This window comes from Crotalus tigris, unplaced genomic scaffold (assembly GCF_016545835.1).
Source record: "Crotalus tigris isolate CLP2741 ecotype Arizona unplaced genomic scaffold, ASM1654583v1 scf7180000023830.6690815, whole genome shotgun sequence".
NCBI classification, from domain to species: Eukaryota; Metazoa; Chordata; class Lepidosauria; order Squamata; family Viperidae; genus Crotalus; species Crotalus tigris.
In genome coordinates this window covers 5,787,898-5,800,807 of record NW_024100214.1, presented here as the reverse complement: position 1 = coordinate 5,800,807, position 12,910 = coordinate 5,787,898, and the positions used below count along the sequence as shown (strand labels likewise).

At 39.0% G+C, this 12,910-nt stretch overlaps 1 protein-coding gene across 2 annotated transcripts in view; it reads left to right on the top strand.

Annotated features, from left to right (window-relative positions):
• Positions 1 to 12,910, top strand: part of PNPLA2 (patatin like phospholipase domain containing 2) — a 55,327-nt gene that overhangs the window by 16,660 nt on the left and 25,757 nt on the right. For both annotated transcript variants that reach the window (XM_039321900.1, XM_039321899.1), the window contains exons 2-3: positions 11,915 to 12,147; positions 12,425 to 12,490. In XM_039321900.1, coding sequence (XP_039177834.1) covers positions 11,915 to 12,147; positions 12,425 to 12,490 — 299 coding nt within the window. The remainder of the gene's footprint in view (positions 1 to 11,914; positions 12,148 to 12,424; positions 12,491 to 12,910) is intronic.

The window sequence follows — 12,910 nt, the reverse complement described above, 5'->3', positions numbered from 1 at the left end:
ACCCAGCAGACGGGGGGAATAAAAACCAAGCAACCCCCACCCCATCCCCGCTGCAAATCCTCAACAGAAATGCTTACAACAATGAAAACCTCGGACAGGAGGAAGAGCGCCGTTGGGTGGGCAGGCAGGTGTCTGGCTCGGCTGTGGCTTGGGGGGCACTTTTTTAGTGCCATTGTAACTTTGAACAGTCACTAAGGGAACTGTTGTTAAGTCGAGGACTACCTGTAACTTTATCACTTTTTTCCCTTTTTTTTTTGATCATTAAGTTTTTGACACCTTGCTAGGCGACTGGTGGTACTCGGATGTTGCCATAGCCTAAAAGTGGTACAATTAGTGAAAAGGTTGGAAAGCCCTGTCCTAGATCTCTCGCATACACAGTTTACAATAGGGTTTGTGCTCCTGTAAGAAACTACAGTCTGATAATCTGAAATGGAGCTGAGGTGGTGATGCTAATGCTGGGGAGTGGCTGCAAATACAGATGAAGCTTTGCTTGCTTGCCCGCTGCAACCCAGTTCCTAACAGGCCTCGTAGTGGTAGCGGTCTGTGACCCAGGGTTGGGGACCTGCTGTAATCCTGCTGTAATCCTACCCTGCCAATTATTGCTGCTTTCTCCTAGAACAGCGTTTTTGAGAAATGTAGCTTCTGTGTTTAATGCTAACCATTTGTTCCAGTCCCCTTCTCTGTGCCCCAGTGCCTGGTCAACAGACCATAAGATCTTAGGTTCCTAGCTGCTACTACCCACTGTCAATTTGGCTTATAATAAATCACCCATCTTTTATGATTTCATTAGGGAGATTAGGGACAGAAGAGGGTGTGCGCTGCCTCACTCATTCACACGCACACATAATGGTGGGTTAGTGGATTTATTAATATTCCCCAGCAATTCCCTTCACTAAAAACACAGAACTGTCCCAAGTAAGTCCATCCAAAAGCAGACCAATGCTAATCCACAGAGCAATGGCCAGTGAGTCCACAAGGCATTTGAAAGTTTCTCAAACCAGATAAATCCACTAGCTAAAATTACATCCACAATGCAAGAGGATGCATGAGGGCAGAAAAGTCCAGAGTTCACAAGGTACAATCCAAAGACAAGGTATGGGGTCAATCTAAGGCAGGGGTGTGAAACTGCTGGCCTATAGGCTGGTTGCATCAGATCCGGCAATGCAAAAAAAGTCACGATACATCGCAAAACATCATGTGACGTGGCGAGTTTGACATTAAGGCAAGGCTGGAATCATAACAACAGAAAACACACAGCTAGAAAATGTACATGTCATCTCCATCTGTCTGCTGTGCTAAATAGCCAGTTTCTGGTGCAGTCCATCAAGAGGGTTGAGACTACATCTTCATGAGTAATCAGGCTGACCTTCACTGCTTCCGCCTTTTCTCTGCCCTCCATGTTCTCAGATCAGGTGCAGAAGGCAGTTCTTTGTCATCATCACTAACCAGCTACAGCTGCATGCTTTCCCCACCTGAACCCTCAGGGCTGTCGTGCTGCAGCTGTGCTTCAACCAAATCCTTCTCAGCCGGCTGTCCAGAGTCATTGACCAACTCCCCTCTTGAAGTGCCAGGGACTGGTTCATCTGAACCAACATCTGGAGAGGCATCTGGAGGAGTCATCACAGGGTGCTTGTATCAGAAATTTGACCACATGAGTTTTCAATATGGCATCAGTGGTGATACCAAGGCATGGGCAAGGTATAGCCAATGTATTGAGAAAACCTTTGGAAATTTCAGAACTGCTGCTCTGCAGATATGGATGTAAAGACCCTGTTTTTGAAGTTGATTCTAAGGGATCAGATGGGATTGCTGCCACTGTACCAACCTGCCTATCTAAACTGCTGGATGACATAACTGGATTGGCAGTACAGTTCTCCAAGCTTCTGAACTTGGGAAATTTAATTTTTCTTTCCTAGGGCATAGAACTGGAAGCAGTCCAGTTGTTCATGGGCCTCCATGACAAATATGGACCTGCCTTAGATAATCAAATACCTGACATACACAAGGGGTAACATGCCAGTTCTGTTTTTTTGTCTTGGGGCAATGACAATGTGATCTATAGTTGGAGGATATTGCTGTTACACCTTTGTTATAGGTAGATTATTCACTGTTAATCCTGGAGTTGTCTATCCTGTCCTGCAGGAAGGAAGACCTGTTGGATTAGCCTGTCGCAGATGCATTTTGGATTTTAGAAGGTTTTTGTGGTTATTCTTCAGGCATGCTCAGATTCTGCTGAGGCCTTAGCCAATAGACCTGGAATGGGCAGCCAGCAACAGCCTTAGATTGAACTGGAAATGTGTGGGTGTACTGTCTCTATGCATCCTGAAGAGCTTTTTTGCAGAAGAGCAATCAAATGTTCTCTGTTGTTATAGAATGCAAATTGCCATTCAGTGCCCTTATTTAAGGTGACCGTCTCCCCTGGATAAGGAGAAACTGAAAGAGCAAGACCTCTGTGACGATTACTTTTGGCACCTCCTGCACAAAATCATTTAGATTCATTCTGAGTTGGATGCTAATTAGGCATATCTAGCATCATAGTTATCTGGGAAGAGTTTGACCCTGGGGGACTGGACAGGGATCTGTCCTTGGATCCGTCAGCTTGTCCACCTGTGTTTTAATTTCATGCCCCTCCAGCCTGGTCAAAGTAGCAAGTAGCTGGATCCGTGTGGTGGGAGAAGGTGTCTTTGAAAGAGGGGCGGTGGTGTGGTTCCATAGGCTCTGAAAGAAGCAGTAGTCTGTCTCCTACTCAAAAATTTGGAAATCCTCCTTGATTGTCTGCTCCTGCATGAAGGACAAGTGGCAGCTGTGGTTAGGAGGGTCTTTGCACAACTTTGTCTTTGGTTCCCATTTTTGGGTAGGAAGTTCACAAATACTCATGCTTTAACCACTTCCCAGTTGGACTTCTGCAATGTGCTTTATATGGGATTGCTTTTAAAGACATCCAGAAAGTGCAACTAATCCAGAATGCAATAGTGGGGATATTAATGGGTATGCATTGATACATCAAAGCAGATTGCTACTTTATGAACTGTACTGGCTTCCAGTTGCAATTCCAGGTATACAACTTAAAATGGCCTACATAGCACAGGACTGGGTTATTTTCAGTGCCACTTTTTCCCACATTTTTCTATAACAGGGGTAGGCAACCCAAAACACTTAAAGAGCCACTTGGACCTGTTTTCCACCAAAAACAAAACACTGGGAGCCGCAAAACCATTTTGATATCTAAAATGAAGATAACACTGCATATATCCTTTTTTACCTTTATTATAGGTGTGTGTGTGTGTTTGTGTGTGTGTGTGTTTGTGTGTGTGTGTATGTATGTGTGTGTGTGTGTGTGTATATATGTATATGTATGTATGTATGTGTGTGTGTATATATATATATATATATATATATATATATATATATATATATATATATACACATACACACACACATACACACACACAAACACACACAGGTAAAAAAAGGATATATGCAGTGTTATCTTCATTTTAGATGTCAAAAGGGTCTCTCTCTCTCTCTCTCTCTCCCTCTCTATCTGCCCTTGGTCTGCCACTCCTCTTCCCCCGCTCTCTTTCTTTCTCTCTCTCTCTTTCCTCTCTCTCTCTCTCTCTCTCTCTCTCTCTCTCTCTCCCTCTCTCTCTTTCTCTCTCTCTCTCTCTCCCCCCCCTCCTATCTGCTGCTCACCTGACAAGCTTCAGGATGTTGTCCAACAAGATCAGGGGTAGTCAACCTCGTCTCTTTTATGACTCATGGACTTCAACTCCCAGAATTCCTGAGTCAGCCTAGCTGGGCTAGCTAGCTCTCTCCTGCCCTTCCTGCTTCCTGCAGAGACGCAGCAAAGGGAAGAGCTCCGCCCAGTAAGCTTTTCAGCTCCTCGGAGAACACTGTGAGTGCACTCTCTTTTTTTTTTATACACACACACACACAAAAACACACACACACAGAGAGAGAGAGAGAGAGAGAGAGAGAGATAGAGAGAAGCAGGGAAGCGCAATTCCTCTCTCTGTCTCTGTCTCTCTCTGCAAAGGCAGAGGAGGCTGGGAGCCGCAGGGGAAGGCTCAAAGAGCCGCATGCGGCTCCAGAGCCGCAGGTTGCCGACCTGTGTTCTATAAGGTCACATAAAGTAGGCATGCTTAAGGTCACATCTCTGAGGTAGTGTCATGTTACGGAACCTAGGGGATGTCCCTGTCACTGCACCTGTACTTTGAAATGAGTTCCCCTCCCCCAGATTTGCATGGCCCCACCCCTTTTGGCCTTCCATAGAGCCATAAGACTAAGCTCTTCTCCAGTGCATTGGCCAGAATTATACATGATAGGAATGTGTATTGTTATCTCCAGGCTCTGATATATGGTACTTATTTTTGTTTTGTTTACAGTGCTTGTTTTTACTTTTTTTGTTTGGATTTTGATTTTCTTCTTTTCTTGATTGTACACCCTGCTGCATCACAAATTGTGAGAGAGGCAGCATATACATTTTTAAATGATTAAATAAATGGTTAATGGTAGTTTTCATTAATACATTAATCATTCTGGGTACAAATATTAGCAGCAATTATATATTTCTTGCTTACAGAGCAAACCCCTGCTGCAAGCAATTACTTGGGAACATTTTAATGGTGCATTATGGGATTTCTGATCTAAGAAATCTCACAATGACAAGAATTTGTGTCAAATCACACAATGAACGATTGTATCATACTCCTGGTAGTACCTTTCTATGCCTATCTTTCTAATACTTTGCTTCATCCCACTTCCCACTCTCAAATTCTCATTTGCTGATGATCCTTTAAAACAAAATGTGATCATTTACCTCTTCTAGGTTTTAATAATTTTAGTGGGCTTTGCCTCCCCTTTTCAAGGACAGTATCTTCCCTTTTCAAACTAGCAAATAGAACTTGCATGAGGACACTGGAGCTGCTGGGTTAGGAAAGGATGTTAAATGAAATCTGTCCCTCACTTCTCCTGGGAGAAGCCAATCTCTACTTTTATGGACATCCTGCAGATGTTATTTCCCACCTGTGCTTTGGTTGATGTCATGTACATCACTGGCACTCTTGTTATTTTTTTCTGTTGCAACTTTTTGGTATTGCAGAAGTAGAGGGAACAGTTCAGTAAAAACAAAGACTGGGTTATGAAAGAGATAATTTAGAACAAATGTGAGGTATGTGAAAAGAGGAAGGATATAAACAAATTGCCAAATAGTGCAGAGAAGGGTTACCAAGTAGTTTAGGATAGCCTTGGCACATCTTGTTGGAATAAGATGACACAACCAACTTGGGAAGGTCAGATGATATTTTAGAATAAGAACATGTCAGGAATTTGCAACATTCACTTTGTTTAGGAATGGTTCCTGGACTGTTCAGTGCTCCTGGTTGTGAAGCATGATGAGTTATGAAAAATGGCCCAAAACGTTTGTGTTGAGGTATATGGTGATTTATAGAATGACTTCTCCTTGCATTATATCCCTATACAACATCACATTGGGCAATCTGACAATCAGTTGAGAATTTGGCTGGAATCATGTCCATGTCTTTAGGCTAATATTAGATCAGACATTCTCTGCAGCACGAGGCTTTTCTAAACCAACCACATGTTTGTTCCCTGGACTGCCCATTTTTAAAACTTACATAATAACCCTTGTAGCTCTGCAAAACACTATTATTCAGTAACGTCAGGATCTCTGATTACCTCAACTCTTTATTTTTTTTAAAGGACAAAAATAGGATTTATTTTCTGTGTAGCATCTGCTCCCCTGGATGACCAGCAGTGTAATTACTGCCTGTTTTCATTTTCTTCAATCATCAAGCTGCAAGAGGTCACCAATTGGTTCATTGATTCAATAATTTTCACATTAAGTGGAAAAACTCATTTTCAAATGCCATCATCCCAGATTGACCACGTGTGCTTGGATATATTTAAAATTTCCAGCAACTTCAACCAGCTGTTCCGTGTCCTGTCCTCTGGGGTGATTTGCTGTCTTCTATGTGACAAATTTTCAGGCCATATAAGAATGCAACTTGGAAATGATTTGGAAAAAGTGCTTTGAACCTGGCATGAGCATGGTAGCTTCTTCCTGTTGTTAAAGACCACTTCCTCCAGAACAGCCTGAAAAAAATACAGCTGCTTTAAAGACTGAATTCATTAAAATTAATTTAAGCCTTAAAGTAGGTGCAACCTCTTTTTCAGGCTCTTGTGGAAATCTGGAAAAATTCAGGTGTTTTTAGTGTCCAGCAGGGCAGTACTAACCATGTGCACCCCTGTGTTCAAAAGCACTTTTGAATCTTTTTTTTTTTTTTGAAAAGTGCAAAGCTCAACTAATGAATTCTGCTTAGGGCATTATGTAAAAAAATGATTCGTATTCAGTTCTTCATTTATATTTGAAAGTTATTCTGAGTTTAAATATGGCCATGAACATGCCCTCTGCATGAATATATGATGTAAAGCAGAAGACTTTTTGAAAATTTGGAGATATATATGCAAATATGAAATGTAAATTATGAACCTTTCATGAGTATAGCCATCCTTCTAGGATTTTAAAATACTATGTGAATAATTATACGTGGCAATCTCAGGAGATAACTTTTGTTTGTTTGGGTTTTTTTGCTGTTGCTTGTGCCTTTTCTCACCAATACAATGTTATATTTCTGTTGGACTGGTTAAAGTCTCATATGATTAAATGTCCTCTGTGAAAGACATCTTGGAATTCCAAATGAAACTGGAATGTCCTTGGCTTGAAGTAGCACCCTTTACTCTGCAGTGGAGCATTTCCAAGAAGAGTTATAGATTCCAGTATGTGTATTGTCAGTGGCTACCCACATAAATCTAATATGTATATGACGATATTTTTAATTTTTTTGTTTTCCACATATTGCCAAAATATTGTTTCAGATCAAATTGACCTTTCCCTCACAAAGGAGCTTCTGCGTACTTCAGATTCAACATCTCTCTACTGATTTAAGTCTCAGGAAATTGTAAAAAGTTGAGCCAGTTTGATCTAATGGTTAAGGCACCAAGCTAGAAAGTGGGAGACTGTGAATTCTAGTCCCACTTTAGCCATGAAAGCCAGCTGGGTGGCCTTGGGCCAGTCACCTCTCTCTCAGCCCAACTCATCTCACAGGATTGTTGCTGTGAGGCAGAGAGGAGGAGGAAGGAGTATTAGATGTGTTTACTGCCTTGTTTATAAAAACAATAAAGTGTAATATAAATAAAAATAATAAATAAAAAGATTTTAGATTAGACCATCTGGGTAGGTCAGGAAGTGAGAAAATGAGAAAAGAATCTGTGAGAACCAAGGCTATCTCTGCTGTTCTTGGAACAGGGCAAATAAATGTGGCTTAAAGTATGAAAATGATACCCCACAATATTGGAAAGAAGAGTGATTAGGCAAATACAAAACTGTATGTTTTTAACAGTCATCCACTTGGAATATGAACTAATTAAAATCTTAGGGATATTTATCTCCTGCTCCGTTGTTTTTTGACCTCTAACTTTCATCAGTAATCCGCTGGCATTCTCATATCTCAGCTTGCTAAGCTGCTGGTCTTAACAGCCAAAGTTTGTTTGTGTGTGTGTGCGCACGTGCGTGCACATACATGGCATTTTCCAAAGTTACTGGGCATGTTGAGTTATCTTCAGCGCTGTTGTTCTCTTTGGATCCATCTGGATAAACCCAACCCTTTTGGCAGGACATCAAAACTGGGCTCTCTTCTAGGAAGTCTGAAGTTCAGTCTGTAACTATCCAATTTCCAAGACTATTTTGGCACTGGCCAAGGTTACAGGATGATGTGCTTTCAATAACTGAAGCATCTCTTATTATTTTACAAAGCCATGCTCCCTCCGGCATATTCAGTGACGAGAAGCTGTTCATTTTCTTTTCTGACTTCCCTTACTTTGGTGATAGATTTGTGTTACATCCTAGCAATCCAACTATTAAAAGTATAACTTGGCTACTGTATATGGGTTGGGCTGTTTAACTATGATATATGTCATTTGAGTGCATCCAGATGTTGCACACAGCTTTGCCTAAATAATCCAGTATTTATTTACTTATTTTCATGTATATTCGTCCAGTTCTCAGTGGATACAATGCGATGCATGCATCATAATTAATATGACTTGATGGACTGAAAATGCAGTCAGTTGATCATTGTCCTAGACACACACAGTGGTGCTTAGAAATGTGTGAACCCTTTTGAATTTTCAGTATTTCTACATAAGCATGGCCTAAAAATGTGCTGTGTTCTCCATACAAGTCCTAAATCTAGATAAAGAGAATTAAACATGAATCAAAAACATACTTGTTCATTTATTGAGGAAAATTATTCAGAATTACATATATGGCAAAATATATGAGGCTCCAGGATTATCAGTTTATTTGAAGGGGAAATTAGAGTCAAGTGTTTCATTGGGAGGATAATTGGGTGTGAGTGTGGGAGGTCCTGTCTTATTTAAAGAATAGAATTCTGGCTATTCATTCTCAAAGTCTGACCTTCACCACATAGGCATGTGGAAGCGTATGGAAGCTCAATCAAAGAAATTGGTGGGGACCTCTGAAAAATGCTCACCAGGTTACAAAATTACTGCCAAAGTGTTCGGACTCTACCAGTCCATTATCTGGCAGATTGTGTACAAATAGAGTCAATTCAACACTAACGTTACCCATCCCGGGAGTGGTCAACCAAGAAAAATTACACCAAGAACAAGATGTGTAAATTTCAAAAAACCCCAGGTTATCATCCAAGGAACTAGCGACTTCTTTTGCATTGGCAAATGTCAGTGTTATGAGATTACCATTAGGAAAACACTGAACAACAATGGTGTGCTTGACAGGATGGCAAAGAAAAAGTCACTGCTCATCTACAGTTCGTGAAAAACCACATGGAAAACCCAGAAGGCTGTTAGAAGAAAGTTCTGTGGACACACATTTCAGCAAGAGTTTTAGCTAGAGTACCCCAGAGGAAATGAGAAAATGGGTGCCTCCTTGTTTTTCTACCATCAGGCCTCTGACCCACTCCAGTTTAGAGGGGAGGCCAAAAATGAAGCAATTGCTCTCTAATTTTTATACATGGACTTCTAGAGCGCTTGATAATAAAAAGATGTGCAATTAATTTTTGTTCAGCAACTATCCCAGTTTAAACATTATTCTCTTTTAATTTAATTTTAATCTCTTTAGTGGAGATTCATGAAAAAAAATGCTGCTAGTTTCCATTTTAAAAACAAAGAAACAGGTTTGGTTGTTGAAAAGGATGCTGCAATTTCATTGTCGTGTGAGATTAAATTGTGGATCATTTTTGAATACACGTGGAAACTTCCCGTCTTCTAATTTCAAGCTCATTTGAAATTTGCTGGAACCCCCGAAAAACAGAGTAGAACAAGCAATAGAATTGATGGCCCCTATTTAGAACTGGAAATTTAGAATTTATGTAGCTAAATTAGAGCCTGAAGTTCAAAAGGCAAGATTTATGTGTTCTGAGAAGTACCTTGGTTCTTTCTGGGATAACAAAGATTCTGCTGAGGTGTTAGTTCTTACCATGAGGGCCATGGGTGAACCCTATCCCTTCAGAGCATGCTGACAATGCTTGATTCATCATATGACAGCCACATAATGCAGTGAGAAGGTCTGTACCCAGGAGATCTTCACATGCAGCTTTTCTTCCTTTGGAAAAAACATATGTTGAATACCCTTGCTGATTACAGCTCACCAATGTGGCTTAAGAGAGGGACATGGTTCCTATTGCTTGTGAGTGAACAGGGCTTTGCTCACTCAATCTTCTAGTCCCATTGACTGGAACAGCTGATTTTAATTTCCCCTTCAAATGGGCTGATAATCCTAGAGATTCATGTAATTTTTTTTATAAAAGGTTTTATAAAAATTACAATATAACCCCCCAACCCCCCCCCCAACTTCCCAGAGCTGAGTACAGGGTTACAAATATGATAATCATAATCTAACTAACATTAACCAACTATATAAATAACCAAGTCCATAATGCACTTTAACTCCCCTTTAACATAAATATAAACAAATTAAAAATAAATATAATAATAATGAAAACATAAACAAATTAATATCCCAATTATTAAACAATACAATCTCGAAATTGTTAAACAATATTAATACTAAAAATAATAATATCATAATAATACTCTAAAATTCATGTAATTTTGACATACACAAATATATAAACTTGAACCATTCTCTTGACTTAAATAGTTTAATTGGGCTCTCTTTATCTAGTTTTAGGACTTGTGTGGAGAATATATCACATTTTAGGTCATATGAATGCAGAAATATTGAAAATTCAAAACTTTTAAGCATCACTGTACATGGACTTGTACAAATAGTTGTCAGGAATCAAATCTAATTTGAAAGCACAAAACCCCAAAATAAAACAATGCAGTCATGCTTTAAGGCAGGTGACTGTTGCTGACTTTTAGGGATGGTATTTGATTGAAAGGCATGTATCTTGGAAAAGTTGGCTACCAATTAAGAAAAAATAGCATAACTCATTATAACACAAGTCATTTGAGCTCTGCTTAACCTTGAGTATATTTTTTATGATGAGCAGGAAACACAGTATAAGATAAACAACTTTGGTCTTAGGGGAAAAGGTCAAATAGCAATGAGATAATTTTCCCAGCTCAGAGATGGCTGATAAAGAGAACTTTAGGCAGCACAACAACATTGTCCTGAAAACAGTGCTATGTTTAATAGTTAACACATTGTCAATGGGTTAGAAAATTTCTTCAGTGGTATCAAATCTGTGATGTACTCCTGAGCTCAAGATGGAAAACCCAACAAGTGATGTATATTTTTAGGGAAACCATATTTCTTGCTGTTTTCCCAAAGCAGTTTATTTAGATTTTTAATTTATATCATGTCCAATTAACATGTGCTAAGTAGTTTTTCCTGAGTATAATGTAGAACTATAAACAAAAAATTTTACACTCTTGATGCCAAAAACTATGAGCAGAACGGAATCTACTGTGATTGAGGATAAGTATCTATTTTGGATAAAAGAGAATTATATTGCAATCTGCTTCCTATTAAGTATTTTACAGGTTAAATGAATGATCCTTAGAAAATTATGAATGCTATATTTATCACTTTAATATTCTATCAATATTGGGGCCGCATTTTATGGTGAGAGAATCTGAGGGCATAACTTTAGCTTTAGAAAGGATTCTATCAATATAAAGAAAGAACTAGGTATGCCTTTGAGAATTCCAACATTAGTTTGTTTGTTTTTTAAATTTTTTAGTGAGGAATATAAATGTCTACTTAGACTAAGGTATCTAATTTTTAAATCAAGAGATTAAAATATAAAAAATATATGTAGTCTGGACGCATGTGTGTTATATTAAATATATAACTTTTGGGATGTTGATTAGTACTGCCTAGATATTTCTTTAGGTGTTTATGATGTACAATTTTTCAGGAACCAGGAACTCTTCAAGCCAATTGCAATAAAATAAATTTACCAAATAGTGATTTTGACAATGGATAGTTACAATCTGTGGCCTCCTTCACACAACATGCTAAGCCATAATTGATTTTGGTTCTATGAGATGTGCAAATCTCAGTTTGTACATTAATTCCATGGTTCAGTGGACTTAGAACCAGTATCATTTAATAGTTAAGCCGTTAGGTTAACGCTGGGAAACTTCACATCAAATTCACTTTCAAGTGTGGTCACCATCTCTTATTCCAACCTTCGCTGCAGTGTCATTGTTAAACTGAACAGAAATCTCCCCATGTAAAGTACACTGAAATTGTAGAAAAAAAGTGGGATATAAATCCAAACATTTAAAACTAAAAATGAGACTAAGCTAATTTTGAATTAAAATTTTATGTACATGTAGCCTTTTATCTAATTTAAAATTTATATTGTTTTCTTCATACTAGGTGATGTTGGAGCAAATATCATCCATGTTTCCAAAGAGGCCCGGAAGAGGTTTCTTGGCCCTTTACACCCGTCCTTCAACCTGGTGAAAATCATCCGTGCCTGCTTATATAAAACTTTACCAAGCAATGCACATGAGTTGGCCAATGGATGTTTGGGCATTTCATTAACCCGAGTTTCGGATGGAGAAAATGTCATATTATCTGAGTTTAACTCCAAAGAAGAGCTTGTCCAGGCAAGTTGTAACTTTAGGACTTTCTAGGAGCTTTGAACATGAAGCCATAAATGCCTATCTCCCAAGCGCCAGCAGAACTGATATGACCTACTCTTGTCATGGAGGTTCGCCTTTCTTTCTTTCTTTCTTTCTTTCTTTCTTTCTTTCTTTCTTTCTTTCTTTCTTTCTTTCTTTCTTTCTTTCTTTCTTCTCTGCCTGGATTTATTATCTGCAAATACTACAGGCTTCTCTAGTCAGTCCACTTATTTCACATGGTCTTTTCCCATCTCTCACCCAGGCATGTGTCTGCAGCACTTTCATTCCAGTATACTGTGGCCTGATCCCTCCAAGTCTTCAAGGAGTGGTAAGTCAGCACCAGGGTGTTTTAACTTTGAGCTGTTTGGTATTGTACTGCAAGAGCCTGTTCCTGTTTTTCCTGCTTCATCAAGAGGGAAAGAGGAAACTTGGAGACTAGGGAAGGTGACATAATATGCTGCATAATTCTGGAAAAATGATCATAACAATGTACAGTTGTAATCAAATTATTCTCAAAGGAGTGGAGTTTTTTTTCTTGATTGCTGAGATCAAGCATAAGAAATCTGATATTTGGAAGGGGAAAAACCTAGGGGAGAAAAGAGGACTTTTTTCAAAAACAAAAAGAGGGAAAGAAGAAAAGAAATAGTATTATTTGTAGTATCACTTTTATATTTCTGGACCATAATGTTGATAGGAATAATGTATCTTTAGCAAAATTTAACTTAGGTTTAGTAGAATGAAACCCAAA